General features: G+C 42.2%; 1 protein-coding gene across 3 annotated transcripts in view; it reads right to left on the reverse strand.

The window, feature by feature from the left end:
* Nucleotides 1–20,715, reverse strand: part of usp34 (ubiquitin specific peptidase 34) — a 52,673-nt gene that overhangs the window by 10,151 nt on the left and 21,807 nt on the right. For 2 of the 3 annotated variants that reach the window (XM_067499426.1, XM_067499424.1), the window contains exons 15-62: nucleotides 20,429–20,643; nucleotides 20,203–20,321; nucleotides 18,449–18,576; nucleotides 17,260–17,349; nucleotides 16,999–17,094; nucleotides 16,557–16,639; nucleotides 15,978–16,132; nucleotides 15,393–15,506; nucleotides 15,203–15,302; nucleotides 14,702–14,864; nucleotides 14,483–14,609; nucleotides 13,724–13,874; nucleotides 13,488–13,588; nucleotides 13,116–13,331; nucleotides 12,852–12,977; nucleotides 12,650–12,772; nucleotides 12,359–12,442; nucleotides 11,989–12,075; nucleotides 11,697–11,897; nucleotides 11,505–11,587; nucleotides 11,370–11,410; nucleotides 11,019–11,143; nucleotides 10,122–10,274; nucleotides 9,734–9,838; nucleotides 9,546–9,640; nucleotides 8,237–8,541; nucleotides 7,136–7,299; nucleotides 6,968–7,033; nucleotides 6,410–6,556; nucleotides 5,907–5,963; nucleotides 5,486–5,563; nucleotides 5,315–5,409; nucleotides 5,011–5,183; nucleotides 4,696–4,846; nucleotides 4,528–4,606; nucleotides 4,388–4,441; nucleotides 4,215–4,310; nucleotides 4,067–4,131; nucleotides 3,907–3,982; nucleotides 3,200–3,247; nucleotides 3,041–3,106; nucleotides 2,827–2,907; nucleotides 2,627–2,712; nucleotides 1,253–1,421; nucleotides 952–1,026; nucleotides 631–782; nucleotides 398–551; nucleotides 218–262 (exon numbers count right to left, since the gene is read on the reverse strand). In XM_067499426.1, coding sequence (XP_067355527.1) covers nucleotides 218–262; nucleotides 398–551; nucleotides 631–782; nucleotides 952–1,026; nucleotides 1,253–1,421; nucleotides 2,627–2,712; nucleotides 2,827–2,907; nucleotides 3,041–3,106; nucleotides 3,200–3,247; nucleotides 3,907–3,982; nucleotides 4,067–4,131; nucleotides 4,215–4,310; nucleotides 4,388–4,441; nucleotides 4,528–4,606; nucleotides 4,696–4,846; nucleotides 5,011–5,183; nucleotides 5,315–5,409; nucleotides 5,486–5,563; nucleotides 5,907–5,963; nucleotides 6,410–6,556; nucleotides 6,968–7,033; nucleotides 7,136–7,299; nucleotides 8,237–8,541; nucleotides 9,546–9,640; nucleotides 9,734–9,838; nucleotides 10,122–10,274; nucleotides 11,019–11,143; nucleotides 11,370–11,410; nucleotides 11,505–11,587; nucleotides 11,697–11,897; nucleotides 11,989–12,075; nucleotides 12,359–12,442; nucleotides 12,650–12,772; nucleotides 12,852–12,977; nucleotides 13,116–13,331; nucleotides 13,488–13,588; nucleotides 13,724–13,874; nucleotides 14,483–14,609; nucleotides 14,702–14,864; nucleotides 15,203–15,302; nucleotides 15,393–15,506; nucleotides 15,978–16,132; nucleotides 16,557–16,639; nucleotides 16,999–17,094; nucleotides 17,260–17,349; nucleotides 18,449–18,576; nucleotides 20,203–20,321; nucleotides 20,429–20,643 — 5,563 coding nt within the window. The remainder of the gene's footprint in view (nucleotides 1–217; nucleotides 263–397; nucleotides 552–630; nucleotides 783–951; nucleotides 1,027–1,252; nucleotides 1,422–2,626; nucleotides 2,713–2,826; nucleotides 2,908–3,040; nucleotides 3,107–3,199; nucleotides 3,248–3,906; nucleotides 3,983–4,066; nucleotides 4,132–4,214; nucleotides 4,311–4,387; nucleotides 4,442–4,527; nucleotides 4,607–4,695; nucleotides 4,847–5,010; nucleotides 5,184–5,314; nucleotides 5,410–5,485; nucleotides 5,564–5,906; nucleotides 5,964–6,409; nucleotides 6,557–6,967; nucleotides 7,034–7,135; nucleotides 7,300–8,236; nucleotides 8,542–9,545; nucleotides 9,641–9,733; nucleotides 9,839–10,121; nucleotides 10,275–11,018; nucleotides 11,144–11,369; nucleotides 11,411–11,504; nucleotides 11,588–11,696; nucleotides 11,898–11,988; nucleotides 12,076–12,358; nucleotides 12,443–12,649; nucleotides 12,773–12,851; nucleotides 12,978–13,115; nucleotides 13,332–13,487; nucleotides 13,589–13,723; nucleotides 13,875–14,482; nucleotides 14,610–14,701; nucleotides 14,865–15,202; nucleotides 15,303–15,392; nucleotides 15,507–15,977; nucleotides 16,133–16,556; nucleotides 16,640–16,998; nucleotides 17,095–17,259; nucleotides 17,350–18,448; nucleotides 18,577–20,202; nucleotides 20,322–20,428; nucleotides 20,644–20,715) is intronic. The other variant, XM_067499425.1, reaches the window with a different exon arrangement.

The following is a 20,715-nucleotide window of genomic DNA, read 5'->3' on the forward strand; positions in this document are numbered from 1 at the left end:
GTTACACCTGAGAGTTAAGTAACTTACATTTTTAACCTGTATTATCCAGGCATGGAAGCCATGCTGAATAATGGGCAAACAACTAGACTAGGTATGACGAGGGGTCAGTGAAAAAAATGTCTTTGGTAATTTTGGGGGAACAGACGCTTTAGTGTTTAATAAATATAAAGAGGGGTTGTGTTGAATTCCTACAAAGACGATTAGCTTCATCTCTTACTTCTGGTGTCAGTTTTGCGATGGAGGTGAAGAGCATCGACACAATCTGCAGAGAGAAAACACCAGTCAACAGGTGAATTACATATTCAAGAATATTTGTTCCCAGTTTTTCATATTCAAAAGTGTTTAAACCGCTGCAGTAACACAGCATGTTTGTTTGGAGTGTGTGACATAAACCTACGTGCTCAGCCAGACGGTTGTTATAGCGACAGAGGCTGAAGATGAGGTTGCAGGTCTGTCTGATATTGATGCCGTCTCTGATGTGCTGGAAGAGGAAGGGGAAGCCTTTCCCTCCGGTGAGCGCGGCCATGTCGCTCTGAGACAGAGTCAGATGTCTGGACAGAGAAGAGACGCCGTCAGTGTGATTATTTTTTCTCCCAGTTGTTTCGCAGAATCTGTGTCTCGTCTTCTTACCTCTCTGAGCGAGACTGCTCCACCAGCAGAGCGATGAGGGCGATCATCTTCTCCAGAGCGGCAGGGCGATACTTCTCCTCTGCTAGAGACAAGATGTCCTCCTCCTCATCCTCCTCTTCTCCCTCCTCCTCTGATAGCACCTCCACCTGAGGCTGAGACGAGATACACCCTGTTCATTTTCTTTGTTTTTATGTTATCTTATCTACAGCCCAACGGAAAATTTACAGCCTCAGTCATTCACAAGAAAGCTAAATTATTCTATAAAAAAACCATAAAAAGACACAGGCATAGAAAAACATAGTATCCATAGTGTGAACTCACGTTCTCAGGGCCTTTGGTTCCCATGTAGAAATGCACCATGATGGAGATGGCTTGTAGTGACAGCAGGAACTGACTCTGTGGGCGATAAACAAAAAGGCTTACAAACATCTGAAGAACCATAACAGACGAGAGATAAAAAAAAAGTCATCAGAATATGTTTGTGTTATAACGCTTATACTTTGAGTTTCTCTCATTCTCTCAACTCAAACTTTGAGTGAAACACTTGCGCGGTCAGCAGAACTGATGAGGCCTCTGAGAAACAAAACAATGCATCTGACTAAGAACTAGACAGAGAACTAACCTCCTCCTCTCCCATCTTGGCGAACTCATACAGGAAGGCGAAGTACTCTGTCAGGTGTTTGCTGTGGGGCTTGACGCCGTGCTCCATGATGGACAAAAGGGTCTTAACGAAGCGAGTGACGCACGATCGGCTACCGATGTCCTCCACTGGACCGTCCATGTCATCAGAGCTGAGCAGACACAACAAACAGGAACAAGAGAGTTTTGAGGACAAGTTCACATTGAGCATGATCAGATACTCAAAATAAAGGTATTTTTCTAAAGTCTGAGCCTCCTGTGTTTCAGTTATGTGGAGCCACAAATCTTTCCACAGAGTCCACAGAGACAGAGACACTGAGTGACACACAGCTCCTGTCTGCATCTCTGTCGCCCTCTGAATTCGCAGACACAACACTGTTTGTTTGTGCTGCACACCTCTAAAGGCAGAACTCTAGGGCTGGGTTTCGAACATTTGACTAAAAATCGTGTGATTTTACATGTAAACTGTTTACAGTGCAAGCTTTTTTTTAGCATTTGGTTCAGACTTGACGAAAACAGTGGACGAGATTAGCAGATGTTGAAATATATTTATGGTGTTAATGATGGGGTCTGTGTCCATCTGCAGGAGTGAGGGGGGGAGTTGAGCTCCACACAGACTGCAGGGCTGCATGACCAGAGGGAGCACAACACAAGACAGAGTTAGCTGAGGTTTTATTCTCCTGCAAAACGAGTTAGGGGAGTAACAAGCCTCCTGTCCAACATCTGTGTTGGACAGGTAAAAACCTTACAATTGCTTAGAACGCACTAAAATATGATTATGCCCACTAGACAAAACGAGGACAGATGATCAGTGAGTAATAGTGACTGATTTCTCTATTCTTTCATCTTTTTAATCTTCACCCAGTGATAAATGCCAGGACCATCTATCATTTCATGTACATGTTACGTTTGGGGGAGATGGTTAGTCTATGTGATTTTACCCACTGAGACCAAGTCAGTCTAATCCAACAGTCTTACAGTGAATCCTGCTTCATGAAGGTCGACAGTGTTTTCAGTGGGAAAATGTCAAGGTGTTCAAAAATAAAACTCGAGATTTGAGGCATAATATTTTCTTTTTGTAGCAATTGTTTTTTTTAAATTGTTATGGTTAAATTTCAGGAACTGAAATAAAGGTATTGACAGTAGCCAGGGCCCACGCTGCCCTGACATTTCTACAAAAAGGGGCGTGTTTTTTAGTACGTGTAATAGATGTAAAACACGTAATTTCAAGTATTCTTTGGAGTTTGGACGAATTAAATTATAAAAACTTCTGACTAGCAACAACTTGAACATGGTACTGACAAATTAGTGAGACGCTGACATGAAATAAAATCTGATTTTGAAGGTTTTGACGTACCCGTCCTCCATGCCAGGCTGCAGGTAGAGGTGAGCATGAACTGGCCGCAGCCTCTGTATGACATGGATGCACAACCGCTGGAACATCTGGAAGACCAGGGCAGAATTAAACACTGAACCTAAATCCATGATGTCTGTCAGGAAAACTATTGTCAGTAGAAAGAGCAAAGTGGGAGGAAATTTAAATAATAAATCAATCACCTGTCTGACAATCTGATTTGGACACTTTATAAGAATCTGCATTGGCCACCAGTTGTCATCAGCCATCCGGTCCAAAAACCACTAAACAAAAAGAGAAAACTGTGATCACTTGACCTACAATTAACTTTTTTTTAAATTAAAATAACGTACAATATTCAAAGTATTATGTCACCAGTACTTTACAGTAAAATCTAGTTCTAAGCAGTAATCAGACCTCGCAGGCAGCCTGGCTGTTGTTGAACTGTTTGGTCAGGAGTTCGATCCACTGCAGCATGGTGGGCTAGAGGAAACACAAAGTCACACATCAGCCAGTTTGTCCCCTGTTTCTGTCAGACTGTCTCAAGTGTCCTAAATGAAGGTGAGGGGCCGTTACCTTCTCCTTTGAGTGAATAAAGGTTTCAAGGACGAATGATGTGCTGAGCTGCAGGAAGAAAAAGAAACATCCCCCAGTGTCAGGATTTCTTCAGATAGTGTTTCTCATATTACTGCTTTTTTAAAACACCTGCAAATATTCTTAAACTTAAAAAAATTTAAACAAACACTCCTGATATCATGAGATGGCAAAATAAGTAAATACAATCTACATTTGTTTGAACTGAAATGTTTTTGCAGAAAACAGCACATGGGTCAGTACTCCCACACGCTGTCTCATTTTGATTTATTCATTCATAATGTTTCCATCTCTTGGACTTTTATCAGGCATATATTTATCATTTATTACCAAATTCACATGACGTTTTCCTAAAGGTTGTGGTGACATAGTTGCTTTTGCCCAAATAACAGTCCAAAACCCACAGATGGCAAATGTACAATGACATAAAACAAATAAAAGCAACAATTTCCCCCATTTAGAACCAGATAATTGTTTTTTTCCATAAACGCAAAAGATCACGCCCAGTGTACCCAGATTGATGATGATTAGATGCTGGCAGCTCTAATGCTAACAACCCAGGTGGAGATATTAAGTCTTTGTTGTTAAAGACACTACACTTTGGTTTTCCTAGTACAATAATCATGGTTACCAGTGTCACTTAACCCTAAATCTAATGTCAATGCTGTAAAGCTTGTGGCATTTCTCACCTTGGCAGTCATGAGTGAAACAGCTTTTGGGTCTGGCAGAGTGCTGGGGATGCTGCTGCAGAGCTGCCACATGAACCTTAAAGGAAAGTTCAAGACAAACAGTGGAAATATGAGCAGTGATTAAAAAGACTCATCACCCAGTAATAGATCTGATACGCACCCAAAGTAAGTGTGTTCAAATATATTTTTATCCTGGAGAAACTGCATGTTGTCATGCCAAATCCACTAAGAGAGAGAGGGAAATATAGATGTTAAGTTTAAACAAAAATCCAAATCTCCTTAAATAATTAAGAGTAGAACCACGGTACCTCAAGAAGATCGGGTGAGACGTCAAAACTGAAGTCTTTGCCATTCTCTTCCTCCAGCTCCACCCTCTTGTAGAAGAGCATGTAGGCGCTGTGTGTCTGCAAGTCCAGTGGAGTTTTCAGTATTATTGTTGAACAGACACACAGAACCAAACAAAATCAAACTCTCTTCTCACCTTCTCAAAGGAGAAATCCATGAACTTGTCAGTGACTGAGTCATAGGTTTTAGTCTGAAACATACAATAAAATAAAGTCAGTGAAATGACAAAAATAAAGTGGTGGAGCTTGTTTTGCTGTAGCTGGCTGTAGCTCGCACCGTCATCTCTCCTCCGAAACACTCTGAAGCCAGCTGGGCCGAGTCGAAGGGCTTCACCTCTGCATCGTTGAACAGATACCTGCAAGAATTGTTATGGTGTAAGTGTGAGAAAGCTGACAGTCACTGATATCACAGTAACTGAGACCTTTGACATGCTGGTCTTCTCACCACTTGTTATTCTTGTAGGCATGTGGGTTGACAATATCTCTGATGAAGCTGTAGTAATGGCCACCGTCCGCTGTGCCCGTGTGCACTGTGACCCCGATGAGGTCGTACTCGTAGCTCTCCGTTACATTCGCTTCACGCTCCTCTCGAAAACCTGGAGCACACAAGCAAAACTCAGAATTTAACTTATTTATTTTTCCAACCATGTCCCTTCCCAGGCTCTGTAAAATACAGAATCAGAACTGGTTGTAGAAAATGTATCAAACGCAGAGTCAGTGCCATCTGTGTGACTGTGGTGACTGAGCCGTGTGGACTAACCCTCCTTCCGCTCTCCTTTCCCCATCAGGAAGTCTTCAGTATAAGGTGTCATGTCAAGCCGCAGAGGGAAGGAGAAGTGCGTGTTGACTTTCTCCTTCATCATCGTCACCATGTTGAAGGTGTACCTCATGGTGTTGAAGCTCAGGATGCGAGGCAGCTTCTTGAAACAAGCTCTGCGGCAGGGGGGACATAGTTTAAAGATTTAGATGCACAGATCTGAATAGTGAAAATGTTTCAAATCCCAGTATTTCAACAACACATTTCAGATTATTTTTTAGATGCTGCTTAACAAAACGGATCCAACCTTTTCTCTGCGCGGACCTTCTTGCCACACTGGGAGCAGGTGTACATGTTGTCGCCCTCCAGCGTGTCTTTGATGGTTACCTCATCCAGAGATTCCTGAACAAACCAAAGGGTCAAACTCTGCAGACAACTGGGACGGGGGCTGTGCTCAGTGGTTGCTCTGTATACTCACATAGATGTTCTTCATGTCTGCTACCTGACATCGGACAGTGTAAAACTCCTCTGCAGTCTGGCTGACATGGTCACAGTCCTGCAGCACAGAGACAAAGTGTCACTGATACTGGGCCAAATTAAGTCTGAAACGTGAATGAAACTACTCCTAATTTTGTCCGGACTAGAGGAAATTAAGTGTGGAAACTTAGTTTATACAAAACTACCACAAGTAAGTGCACTAAATATGCAGCAGGTCATGTACTGAGTTAGATTCAAGTACTTGAGAAATATCAGCAATTAAATTCAACAATATTTACGGATATTGATTATGAATAGCATTTTTCTTATCATTGATAAATACGATAGCACACAGCTGAGAGCAGTGCAAGTGATCTTCTTCATATGTGTGATAATATTGGAACGGTTTCACTAAAACTCACCAAAGAGACCACGTTGTTAGTGATGACGCCACCGAATAAAGTTTTCACTGTGTGTTTCTGAGAGAGAAGAAACAAAATACATCTTAACAGTGTTTGGCAGTTATTAATGTGGTTTGATTTGATTAAATACAGCACATGCTCTACAGATTAGCTGTTTATTAGCTGTTATATTTGTATAAAAATCAACACAATGACATATTCTTAAAATGTTGAATTTTCAAACTGCTTTAGTTTTTTGTGTGGAAGTTGTCTGGAAGGCACAGCAGTCGTCTGGTAATCTGAGGGATCTCAGTTCAAATCTGGCTTTCATACACTTATTTACTGATACTCTGAAGCTTGTAATATGTAGTGCAATTTTCTTTTTGTTAAAATTGTTAATAAATCAGTACGAAAATAAGTATAATTCGGGAACTGGAACAGTTAAAAACAGACAATGCCCATCCTTAAGCAGGGGTTAAAAAGCTTCTGGCCAGATGAAACTAACTGTAAAGTTATGTCTTTACCAGCTCCTGGGACATCTCCTCGATCTTGGTGATGAGGTCGGTGAAGAACTCTGTCATGTCCTTCTGCTCTCCAGTGTTGAGAGGCTGTTTGTCCATGGTGTAGGTTTTGCAGAAAGGTCGGGGGTTGTAGGCTTTCCTCTCACTCTCCTGAGCACACAACATGTTGCACAGACACACAGAGGTGAAGCAGGACAAAAGCACAAGTTCAGATGATGCAACAGGTTGATCTTGATGAATTCACCACACTGACTATTTGAATACAAGTTGTACATGTTTAATATCGTTTTCACCAAAATATTCTGATTTAGCATGTGATTATAAAACACTTTTCCTTTCCATAAGGTACAAGCTATTTTTTTCAGAGTAACATTTTCCAGCAACTGACTCACAATGTAGCCGACAATTGGTAACTGAATTTACACCAAAACACACATGAATTAAGGCTAAAAAAGTTAAACTAAAAGGGATTTTAAGAGGCACAACTTGACTGAACAGGGTGAATTTTCATACATCAACAACACGAAGTATTGCAAGTGATAGGTGAAGAAGTAAACTCACCATGAGATATGTAAACATCTTCTGCAGTTCCAGCAGCGTGGTCTTGTGTTTGATATCCTCAGAGTACTGCACGCATACACACACACACACACACACACACACACAAAAAAACACATTCAATTGATGCTCTCCTGACACCTCCGGGCTGTTCTCTGTGCAGGTACTGACCTTGGCGGTAAAGACGGCCTGCCGGGCCTCTGGGATCATGTAGAGCTGCTGGATGGTAGACGCCAGGTAACAGGTGGCTCCCAGGTTGGTCAGGCCCACAAAGCGACACTCAGCCCGAACGTCATCGTGGGGCCAGTAGTCCCACTTGTATGGAGCGTGAGAAGCTACAGAAAAAAATAAAGGGGCAAAAGAAAGTTTTTTATTTTATTTTTTTAAAACTTGTTACACTACAGCCTTTCTGGTGACTCTGGTGATGGGCTCAACCGTTTTTTAGAGAAAACGTTTCCTGATTTATCAAGATTTAGCAATATTTCTGATACAAGCGTACGATGTGGAAAAAAGTTGTTTGCAGTAATAAATTCACGTCCCTGTCACCAACCCCACAGCTCTAGGTGGCAGTTAAGACACGTCTAGCTCATTTTTGTGACCATATTAACTACATAGGACATCTCACTGTTTCCTGCATTAATAACATTTGTTGATTTACTGTAGCAGCGCTCACACTGAGTCAGACTGTTGTCCCAGAGGACTGCTGACACAAAGTGTAGCTTGCAAACAAGTGTCCAATTAGATTAACCAGGCAGTCAGAAAAGTGCTGCTCTGTCTGTGGGAAACGTTGAGCCTTAGCCCCAGGCGGCAGAGATGTTAGAGGAATGTGAAGAGGTTTTCTTTTCTGTCCTTTAGCAGCAACAAATGCATCAATGTTACTTTGTTGTTGACTTTCTGATGATTTATTAGTTTGAAAATAAATGTAGTACAATAAAGAAATCAAAGTGTGATGCTGAAGAAAACGAAATACTCAAGTAAAGTAGAAGTACCTCAAAAGTGTACAAAACCGTACAAAACACTGATTCACTCTCAAGCGAAGTCATTTGTGGCTCTAAAACAAAGGATCTGTACATATACTGAGCCTCATGTGGCACCAGGACCAGAAAGGAGGCAAGTATGAACATTTCTAAAATACTTTAAGTTGCAACATTAGCTATTCTTTGGCTGCAACATTTCATATTTTAAAATTCACAGCTCTTTTTTAAGCTGATATCGTCTCCTCAGGCTAGCAAAGGGTCTAATAAACTAAAGAGAAGGAACCACCATCTTCACCCTGCATGTGCTGTGACATGACCCAGTTGTGGAGAAGCCTGTAGTTCTCCACCGAGCCCTTCACCGTCTCCACTAACAGGTCGTAGGCAGCAGCCCTGGCAGCGTGGGACTTGCACTTGGGTTGAGCGCGGTCGGCCAGGCTGGGCAGGAGAAAGAGGAGGTTGTGGACGTCTCGCAGGAATTCCTGCCCCTCGCGGGAGAACTTGAAGGGAGGCTTGTGTTTAAGGACACTGGTGGCAAGACGCAAAAGGCCGGTCAGCCCGTCGTCCTCAATCATCCCGTCCTGCTGGTCCAGGATCTCCCGACTGCAGGTGAGAAGAAAACTAAAGTCAGGTTGGGTTGGTGGGTGTGTTTCCCCAACACGCTCTACAGGTTCGATCACAAACTCACAAAAGCATGACGTGTGATCTTAGGAGGCAGTGTAAGCGGTAGGTTCCCTGTTGTTGAGCATTATGTAATTACATGGCAACATCACCACAAAAAAGACAAATACGTTGTTTGGAACTATTTTTCAGATTATTTTTGGCAGCTCAGTGGTAGCGTGATGAGGGCGGCCGCATCACAGCTAGAAAGTCTCCAGTTCCAGTCTACCTGGCAGCTGTAGACTTTCTGTGTGGAGTCTGCATGTTCTCCTCATGCTTGTGTGGGTTTAAATGTTTTTAGTTTAATCAGCAATGTGGAGAATATCACACCTGAAGACGAGCAAAGACTGTCAAAGGCTGAAATGTTCACACATAAAGGCCGTTTCCACCAACTATCGTAGATTTCTCGTCTCTCACAGTCTGGAAGTAGACTGACCGTATAAACTGAGGACAACACACTCTACAACTGGTTGGGAATGACAGGACATTGTGGAGATAAACACACACCTAAATCCTGTCAGAGTAATGTGTTCCTGTGCTTCTTAATATAAATCGGTTTTTTTTTGTTTGTTTTTTTTAACTTACAAACTTATGCCTTAAAGAACAAAAGACAAAAAACAAAAAGTGGCAAAATCCTTGGCATAAACACAGACTGTAGAGTCTACAGAAGGAAATAATAATAATAAATAAGTGTAGATGTGCCTCAGCCACAGGTGACGCGAAGACATAGGTCACTGATACCAGCTATAAAAATACAATTATTACTATTTTTATAATCTGTCAGAGACGTGATCAAAGACTCTGTCAGCACAAACTGAGCCAGACTGGCACTGACCAGGACCAACTAGGTCCAACCAGTCGTTACCACATACGTCATAATCGGCTGCACAGTCCTCAAGTGTGTGCCTGCCTTTACAAAACACATGTATTTCGTTTGACAGCCTGACCTTCGGATGCAGTCGGCAAGGTGTCGGGCGAGAGCGTCCAGGTCCAGCAGGGTGGTCTGCATCGAGCCAGCCAGCGACAGAGAGGGAGAGACCTTCTGTGAGTTCAAACAGACCAACGCTAGCAACAGTTCAATAACACATCACAACAGGTCAATATAATCATCACTGCTATACTCAATGGTTTCCACCTGGCTGGCGTCTTTAACGTGGATGTTGTCGATGAGTTTACAAAGCAGCCAGAAGTATTCCTTACAGCCCGTCCTTAACAGAGGCTCCTCCTCATAGTCCTCCACCTGCAAAGACAAATGTTACCATCAAAGCGGTGTCAGAGGTGCTGTGACTTAACACGATCGTTATTCACACAGCGACAGTGCTGAGTTTGTCCCAGTTTGTCCAGCATTGATCCCACCAGAGGGACAACGTCTCAAAGACACAAACTGAATTCACTTTGGCAAAGCTCAAATTGAGTCAAGTCATCATCCCTGAGGACTCCTGACACAGAGTGTAGCCTGCCAACAAGGTTCCCTTCCATGTGTACACTACGTTTAAGTGCAGGTGTGTGTTTGTGAGACCCACCCTTAGTGGTTTGAGAGCCTGTGCGTCAGGCAGGAACTTGAGCAGCGTGGAGGCAGCGAGCAGCAGAAAGGATCGGTTAATGGACTCTCCACCCTCCAGACCCGACAGGGAAAGCTTGTAGAGGCCGTTACACGCCTCATGTCTCACTGCCGGCTGACGACAACACACATCAGACAATGTACTGACGTTTAATGATCCAACAGCATAGTTAACTTCCTAGTCCTGTACTGTAAACCTTGAGTTTACAGTACAGAATACTTAGTAGTTACGTATTGTATTTTAACTTGAGCCTTTACCAGATGTTCATAGTATTGTGATCGTTTTCCACTGACAGCTTAAAGCTTCGCAGTCCTGTGATTTAGTGTTTCTATACATGGCATCATTCATGAACTTATAGTCACACAAACTTCGTCAGGTATCATAATGACAGCAGTTATGAAGCCATCCAGTCAGCCTGTCTCTAGAAATACAATCTTTGATTTAAAGGAACACTTCAACATTTCCTTTGTTCACTTTAAAGAATTCTTTAAGGACTAATAAAAGCACGATTGATTTAATTTTGGGATTATAGTCTGTCAACTGAAAATTGAAAGTATTTCACTGTTATAACTCGCAGGTCTCCGCAGGTTTCCGCCCTTTTAGAAATGTGAAGAGAGGCAGTGCAGGGCAAAAATGAGAGACACATTTTAAGTAATGTATCAGTTCTCAACGTGAAAATTAAGTATTTAGCAAAATCATTCATCTACATGTATATGATTATACAGCCTTATATACCACACTAAGAGAAACTGAAAGAAAAAAGACAGTAAAAGGCGAATTAAAGGACATTAAATATATTTCAATAAAAACATTTTACTATCCAGATGGATAAATAATAATATGTTAGGACGGGCTCACCTCAGGCACCAGCAGGGTGAGTTTCTTCAGCCAGTCATGGAGGTGGTCGCTGTCGGCCAGACTGGACTTTACCGTGGAGGAGCAGTGAGCCCAGCTCACCAGCAGCCACATGGAGTAGTGAGTCACTGGAGGTAAACAAACTTTTACCACGCTGCAGTTAAACATAATGACTCTTTTTGTCCCCCTGCATCAGGGCTGCTTTCTGTGGTTTTCAAGCCACTGCAGACACATGGTATGTTTTGGTTTTGCAGATGCTGAGACGCTTTCTACATCTGTCCAAAGTTCTCCTCTACAGAATATGATCTTTAATTAATCTGTGAAAATGTTTGAGAACAATTAACAAATCCTCACCTTCATGACGAGATCTGTGGTCTGACTGAGCCTTAAGAACTCTGTTGAAGAAAATGTATATTCTTTTTAAAATACTGAATTTAGAACATAAATCGAACCTGTCATAATATGTTTTGCAGTCCTGTATCCTTTTACCTGTGTGCGAGGTTGTCGTAGGTGTAGGCCACGTTAATCAAGCGCTGAATGAGGTTGGTACCTTGGACCAGGCTGAGAAAAACCTGAAAACCACCAGACAAATCAGATGATTCTGACATCGCAGCATGTCCACGACAAACACAGCTGCAGAGTCTTCCAGCTCTCAGCTGATCGCTTTTCTGCAAAGTTTACCTCAGTAAGACGAGGAATGTGCAGCCCTTTCCCGTGGTCTACCGTCGACTTGCGGGATTTGCCCGGCCACGCCCGTTTTCGCTGGCTGTCAGCAAGACCAGACCAGGAGAAGACATCATGGTAGGCCAGATCCAGGTCTGCAGGGTCCACAGCAAACTGACAAATCAGCTTAAGCAGGCAGGCCAGACAGTCCAGCAGCCACTGCACAGGAGACAAGGAGCAGCCATGAATACAAAGACCAGTCAAACATTTAGTCCAGTTTTGACTTAGTGGGACCTCAGCTATATCTCACCACAGTCCAGGACTCCTGGTCTTTGGGCTCCAGGATGCCTGAGTTGAAAATCTCCAGAAGCAGCTGGAGACCTCCCGAGGAAACAAACTGAAGGAGAGAAAGAGAGAAAAATATATTTTAAAAGTCAAGTTAGGTAATGAATCTATTGAAGTTTACTATGTTTTTTTTTTCACTTTTTGGTGTTGTCAATTATCTTATATGTATATTGGGATTTATGGACTTTCAATGCTTTAACTCAAAGAAAACAAAAAGTCAAGCAAATGCAAAACTGACCATTTGAAAGCTTCTCATTGACTAAACACCTCAACAACATTTCTTCACAATCTACCGTGTGTGAACATTTTGAAAAGGTGTGAGCTCTGTGCTTTACCTTGCAGCTCCAAGTGTTCTTGCTGTTTTCTATCTGATCCTCACTGGAGTCGTCAGAGTCTGGATACAGATCACTATAGCTGCCCTAAAAGCACAAACATTACAGTGCAGTCCACCATAAGACGTGCAAATAAAAACACTGTTGTTCAGGTTGATAAAACAGACAATAATAAACAAGAGTTTGGTCAAATCATTAAAGAATCTATTTTTCTTTTCCTTTTTGCATCATAAAGGGAACAATCATACAATATTTAATTTCTACTTTTATGCCAATAAGATGTGTCTCTCTTACGGTGGACTCTCTGTGGATGCGTCTGTTGGGTTTGCCCAGAGCCTCAATGATCTCTAGAGCATAGAGCAGCTTGTGGGGACTTTTAATCTTCAGCAGCTCCTTCCAGCAGAGACCCTCCCCATTCTACACAAACACAAAAATGAATTAGTGTTTCTGGCAATTAAGCCATGAACTTGTGAAAGCTGTTGTGTTGGTGACTGACTGTGTCATCGGAGATGTTCTGGAAGGCTTGCAGCATTTTGGGACACGTAGGAAGAAGCATCAGCAGCTCCCAAACACGGCGAGACAAATTCTCTGCGTGGAGGTGAAGCTCCTCACACCGTGCACTCTGCAAAGAAAGCACAAAGGCTTTGACTTCACTGTAATAAAACCATACTGTGTTGTGTTTTCGGTCCATATTATGGGTCACTCTACATAAATACAGAAAGACTAAAAACACTAAATGCCCTCCATCATGGACGGTCACCTCAGGGCTCTCATGGACCTTCTCTGTGCTAGGGCTGGGTGGTTTGAAGCAAGCCAGCATCTCCAGCAGCTCAAACAGCGTGGTGAGGTGGGGCTCCTGGAGGAGCAGCAGCATGGGGATGTGCTCCTTCTGGGGTGGGGGCAGACAGGAGGCTGGCAGCTGGACGCCCTCCCCCTTCCTTTCTCTCCGTGGAGCTCCAAGAGACACAAACACCATCTGGGAGAAGCATGACAAAGGAATGAATCATCTGTGTTGTACAAATAACAGTTACAACATTTTTTACACCATCTGTGGTCATTTACATGGACAGAACAAAAAAACACAGAAGAATAACTGTGAAAAATAATGAGTTTGATTAGAAAGCACAGTCACCTGCATGTCTTTGAAGCCCAGCTCATGTAGTGTCTTCTCGTCATAGTCAGTGGTCAGTTCATGGCCAGAGGAGATCATCCTGACCGGTCCCATCAAACCACCTGCAGGAGACAATGCACAGACTTTCCACAAGAAGTTGCAAAGGCTTTGAAACAGCATTGAACAAGTTGTCACACTGACAGTGTGAGACATTTGTACATGAGTAACCAACAGGGTGAGGACTTGTGGGATCTGACCTGGGAAGTCTCCTGTCTGTCGGCCACTCTGGCCAAACTCTTGCAGCTGAGCCTGCTGGTTCATCTGCTCCTTCTGCAGGTTCTCGTACCAGTGGGTCACCTCAGCTCGCAGGTCTGCTACCTGGTCACTGGGATACATCTCGATGGTCATCTGTTCCAAAAGAAAGAAAAAAAACAACATATAAACTGAGCCACTTAACTAAGACTCAATTTCAAAATACCTCTGACTTAAAATGTATCACTGATAATAAAAAATGAAAAGACAGCATGGTGTATTTACTATAGGACAACTCAGTATCTAAACACATTAGATACATTCAGCTAAAACAAATGCAACCTAATACACATTTATATAAATCCCGAAACTAAAAAGTTATTACTTTGTCCACCCCATGCACTTGAATCAAGTACATGTACTTGTTCTCTGTATAATGCGACTGCATCCTCTAAAACTCACTCAACATTATTATCTTTGTGAAGCATTAATTAGAGCACTACTGTTAAATTTGCCTATAAATGTGCCAAACGAGTGCAAATTCACTCTATAATTTCGTAACAAGGCAGCGCTGCAGGTGTGGCCAGGAAGATAAATTGATGCAGTTAAGCGCAATTAACTGCAAATTATTCACACATTTTTATCCCCTCAGAATTTGCTGTAAAGTGTATTAAAACAGGAGCCGCTCAGTCCAGGGACAGAGCTCAATTCCATTTGGTTGGACAGAGAGTCACCAAGTGGAGTTCTGTTGAGTCAAAGGTCACCTTGTCAGGCAGGCCGGCCGGCTGACACACAATCCTGAGCGGCAGAGACTGTTTGTCACTGAGAGCTTTCAGGTGGCTGCTAATTCCCGTCCCTTCAATCTGCCACTGCCGTAGATGGTAGGCAAACCTGCCAGGGACACGAAAGCAGACCATGACTAAGGCATCTTTGTAACATAGTGTTAGACCAAGTCCTCACATGAACACCTCTGGAGTGTGTACCTGCGTCGAAAGGCCTCCAGGTGTGTCTTGAGCATGAGCAGCCCCCTCTCGATGCTGGTCAGGCTGGAGTGAGAGTCCTCCTCCAGGTTGGCTGAGGCCATCAGCAGACTCTCCATGCACTTCCTGATAAACTCCTGCTCCTTCTCCAGGCCCGTCTTCCCAGCTGGAGATGTCATTGTATACGCAGAAACATATAAAAGACATCCAACACAGAAATGTAAAAATCAACAGTTGCATGTAGAAAAATTCAAAGCCATTTTTACTTTGACATTAAAAGCATGTGTTTGTTGCCAAGTGGAGAAAATCCATAGTAATGTGATTTAAAGTTATAAAACAAACAAAAAGGGGCGAAAAGTGAATTTGGAAACACACTAAATATTAAGTTGTTCACTCTTTTATTTATCTGGAAATGCACGTTATAGACACACGTTCAGGGCACTTCTGGCTAGTACCAAGCACATCGCACGGCTTGTGACGTGAGCAAACTTGTATGTGACTGACCGTTGATGTAGTAAGAGTTGATGTACTGGATGGCGGCTCGGCTGATGTCGGCAGACTGAGCTCTCAGAGCGATGCCCCACAGCTGGTCCATCCCACACAGCTGCAGAGACAAACGAGGCTTTGAATGAACTGATGACTTGTAGCTAATGCCCACTTGATTTTAGGATAATGAGCTAATTGTAAGCAGTACCTCACAGCTGGAGGCATTGTCCAGCGCACTGGTGGCGAGACGGGCCAGGTTACAGAGGTGCTGAAAGAGGTTGAGTCCTGTCATGCTGATGGTCTCTGGCTTCAGCTGGGGCATCTGGAGACACGCAGCAATGTTACTACACAACCACAAACCGACATCAACACACAGCTGGTGCTGCTGTGCAGCTACCTAGAGGCAGCTATCAGTGTGTTTCCACTACAACTTATGTGATAGGAAAAAATGATAAGGAAAAATTCAGCTCAATTCTGTTAGTGTCTATGACTTTCTTAAAAAAGGTAAAAAGTTCAAAATTCGCAGATATTTCAAAATATCTGCAAGGAGCAGAGGAAATGCCATAATTGAAACTACTTCAACCAGGCTTTAAGGAACATGTTTGGCCCCATTTCCACCACAGGGACATTTCCCTAGTTACCAGGAACCCGTTTGTGAACCTATTTCCTCCACCTGCATTTCCACAAGAGGAACAAGGATCTATATTTAGTCCTGGGCTAAAGTTCTACCTTAGACACTTTTTGAAACTTCTCAGTCCTGTTAGGTATTTGTGCTTCCTGTCCTTGTCTCTACCTTCTCCAGAAAGAGGTGTTTGTAGGTCTCCATGCCCATCGCATGCTGGTCCTTGCTGCGAACTTGATTGAGGAACCAGTGGAGCGCGTCATCGTAGCATTCAGCATCCTCCACCAGACAGTGCCACAGGATGTCCACCTGCTCCAGACTCAGTCCTGACACACAGAAACACACACACACACACACTTTAGCTTTTCAGATTAACTATATTATTAAAATAGATATCAAAGTCAGATCCTTCTTAACGTCTGCCAGCTTTCATCACTGTAACAGTGCTGGACTCATTTTACCGTATTGTTCTGAAAGAGCCGAAACCAAATTTTAGTTTTTTTTAAATAGTTGACTCTAACTAGGTATAAACATGAAAATTAAACAAACAGCCCTTCCATATGACCAGAGTGCATTTTAACAAATAAAGTAGAATCACAAGATAAAGTTATTCTGTTCTTTGCTGTTGTTAAATGAGGTTATGTACTGGTAAGTAATTTTCACATCTCGTGTGCATGTGACTGAAAAGACGAAGATCCAGGTGTTTTTTTTTTTTTTCTTCTCACTGAGCAGCACACAGATTGATCTTACTGAAGTGGTCTGGAGATCCCAGCGTGGAGAAGACACAGGTGAGGAACTGCAGACGGACCTGAACCTCAGCACTGTGGCTGTACCTGCAACAACACACAGCAGAGTAGAGGCACCGGTCATAATCAGCAAAGACAACTTCCAAAAACCAGATTAGATGAAATGTCTGTCCTCCCATTTAAAATAACGGGTGTCAACAAAGGACACAAACGTTTCTGAACCACATAAGGACCATTACTAATGATTTTCACAGCACTGTCAAATAAACAGGTGTCACGGTGTTAAAATGTAACAAATTCAAATGTTGGAATGTATTAAGTTGGGTTTAAGCGTTTTTCTTTTAGGATGATTATAGTTGATTATGACTATTTGTTGCTCTTTCATGCAGTTTTTAATGCGTTTAAACTTTATGAATTTGACAAATGCGAGGGGATGACTGACTCACAGTGCAAACTTGTGCCGATGATCCCGGACTTCCTGGATGTAGTGCTGCAGGTCATCGAAGAACAGTTTCATCATGTGCAACTCCTTCTCGGCCCACCTAACACAATCAACAACCACATTAATACAAAAAAAACTTATGGTTTTAATTTGGTTGAATTTGTATGGTACAGAATTATACCTCAATTTCCCATAAGCACTGTACACAGCTTTTGGCAGAGTAGCTGTTTTAACACTTGATTACTCAAAGGGACATATTACTTACATGGTGATCCAGTGGGTGTCGTAGCTGGAGCCAAACTGCTGAAAAGTGCCAAAAAGTTTGGGTAGTAGACGCAAGGAAACCACAACAGACCTGAGAAAAGGCAAAGAGCAGACGAAATGATGTTCCAAATCCCATCCATGCTGCAAACGGAGACCTGATTTGACAAGACAGCTAATAGTCCTGCAAAAGCTTTTTTGAACATCTGGCTCACAAATGTCAGTTGGATTCTTATAGAGAAACTAAGCCGCTTTCTCCTTTCAAACCACAAACACCATTATATAATCCACCAAGTGTCTACACTGGATTATGGAAATATATGCTGCTGACTATAATCTTAATCTACTTGACACTGGCTACCGCACTGTCATTTGATTTATTATCTCAGTCATGATTTGAATGACACTGAAAGTTATATGAGACTAAATCTCATCTGGAATGTGAAAGTCGTAGGTGTGTTACTTCATTTATTAAGCCTTTCTATAGAACATTTTCACTTTTTGCAACAGACAAAAAAGTATTTTTTCCCCAATGATAACAAAAACAAAGTGACAAAACAGAGATATTTAACAAACTTAGTTGAGTTCAAATATCTTGATCATGACACCAGATCAGAGGATCTTAAAAGTTCCTCATACACACTTGGAACTGGGGAAGACTGGTTTCCGGTATTATGGATGTTACTAATGAAAGTTGCAGCAGAGCTTAAAGTTGCAGACACTCATTCCTGGGAGATTTTAAAGCTTTTCTAGCTTGTACGTGTAATAAAACGACATATGAAGCATTTTTCTTCAAGTGTGTCTTCATGTGAGGTGACGAAGTGAACAAACTGTATTTGTATAATCTTATATGTAATGTATTCTCGTGTCTCTCATGTAAAGGCCTTGATCCGAAGCAGATTTCTTCACTACAGAAAGGCAAATTACATTTTTCACAGGATCACAAAAAAGTAATTATGTTATTGTATGAATGTAATTTACACTTCTCTATGCAGCAAAATGGCATCTATGTATTATTTTTCTCTCTCTCACACCAAGAACATCTGAAAGGAATGCATTGCAAGGTGGGAATGAGGGAAGATGCGTTGGATTCAACAGATTTTCCATCTCAGTTTCAAGAACCAAATTTCACGGTGGGATTTTAAAACCTTTCGAGATATATGGACACACACACACAAAGTATTTCATCTTACCTGTGGTGAGCCAAGTTGTCAAGGCAACCCTCTATAAAGCGCATTCGAATCTGTCTGTCAGTGAACCAACAGACCAGCGAACACAGCAGCTTCTCTGCTTCATTAATCAGACCCTCAGAAAGGTGGATCTAAAAACACACAAAGTAAAAAAACTGATCCCATATGTAGTAATAATACTGTGAAGGAAATTAGTGGTGGGTCAACGTGTCGCTGTAGTAGATTACAAATGTACTTCGATATACATATTGTGTGTTGATGCATCGCAAGCAGGGCTTCAAAGTAACAGCGATAATAAAAATTACACCTGGGGACAGAACTAAAAAAATCTTACATTAAAGTGCATTTAGTTGTTAAAGGTTAACTAGAGCAAATATTTTTGTTCTGACATCATTGTACATGAATTCTCCAAGACACCACTGACATTAGCAAATAAGAAAATAAACTACAGAGCAGCTTGTTCTCTCCGAGTCTGAGCGAGGACGGAGATCAGCCAGGTGTCTCTGTCTGCAGTAGACAGCTCAGGTAAAGTCAAAGTTAATCCTTAACCTAAGCAGACAACATCAGTGCTCGTTCAGGTACCAGTGTAAAATGCTCTGCAAATAATCTATAAGGGAAATGATCAAAACACTGACACATCAGATCAGAAAAATGCAGAAAAGGGATCATTTCAGCTGTGGCTGCAGTTCCCCATCCACCGTCACAAGCTTGGTGCTTAATCGCCAACTGCTACGAACACATTAGCTTACGTACACCTAAAGCTGGGAGTTATAATCTATACGTCATAAGCTTGATGTCCAATTGTTCAACTCAACTTTTAATGCGTCATGCTCATAGAATGTAGGATAACTAGTTTTTTTTACAATTCTTCTGCACAACAAATTCTAGTTGTATAGTATTGGTGTGTTCAAACTACGGGTGGGAAGATGCAGCAACGTAAATTGTGCTTACACACAACTACACGAGCACACGTTCAATTTCCGTAAAACACTACGATAAAATATGATTCATAAACAACATATTTACGTAAATTCCCTCGTACATGCATCGACTCATACGAGGGTATGGACGAGGGAATTTACGTAAATATGTTGTACGAGAAAAACTGGACCGCAATTATCTAAAGTATGGGAGTATTTTAAGCAGAGACCAAACCCCATGGTGCTCTGCGAGCTCTGTTAATCGATTTTTTTCTTTTCCTGATTGCATCACATTCCTGTAACTTGAATGGGAAAAGGTGTGCAGTGCCTGTTGCAATCCAGTAACACTAAACTTACGGAATAGGCCGAAAGACCAAAAGAAGAAAAAAAAAGTTAATTCATTGTTATATTAATTTAAAAAAAAAAAGGGCTTAATGGGAAAATAACCTATAGATTAATCAATTAATGAAGAAAAATTATTGAAAAAACGTTAGGTCCGGCCCTAAATGCAATGCTGTAGTGTTTGAATCATCACTCATCACTGACTTGCTTTAGTTCAATGTGCATCTCTGGTAATTGGTGTTTTTTTTCTCAGCTGTTGGCATTTTTAGGCTTGGTGCTCTTACTTCTGGCCATTGTAGATGAACAACGTAAACCCAGTGTGCGAGCAGCGCTTGAAACTATTCTTAAGATTTTTTCCTCACATGATGGAGGTTCTCTGAAGCACTGTGACTGTACAGTAACTGTGGAAAGTGCACCGCTTCAATTGTTTGCTGGTTTCCAAGTCATGGTCTACAAATAACAAAAACTGATGGAGAGCAAGGTTTGAGATCGTACCGCATCCTCGTCCTGCACTAGGTCCCACAGCAGAGTGTTGCCCTTCTTACAGACATTGTCCAAGTTGATATCAGTCACAGCATGGCTGCTGGAGTACTGGTGCTTGTGAACAGCTGGGCCTGCAAAAATATAGTGTGTTTACATTACTATCCTCTCTCAGCTCTTCTAGTTGAAGATTATTTAATCTAAGTGAAAACAGCTGTTCAAAATCGTGAATGTCGCTCACCTTGTACAAGGTGCTCGTGGTAAATGGAGGCCAGGTTGGGGAGGTGCTGCTGGAGGTGAGAGCTGAGCTCGGCGTGGGAATTGATTTGGACTAGCTCCTCCTCACAACCTGACTCCTCCCCGTCAAAATCCGCCATGTTCTTCTCCGACTTGGCGCTGACCTGGGAGCTGCTACAGCTCACATCGTCCGCACTCAGCATGTCTTCCACCATGGGTCTGAGGGAGGGAAAGGGCTTTATAAAAGGCAGCAGTAAAGGTGACAATTACAAAACCCAGAACCTCCTGTGT

This window comes from Channa argus, chromosome 3, assembly GCF_033026475.1.
Source record: "Channa argus isolate prfri chromosome 3, Channa argus male v1.0, whole genome shotgun sequence".
Lineage (NCBI taxonomy): Eukaryota > Metazoa > Chordata > Actinopteri > Anabantiformes > Channidae > Channa > Channa argus.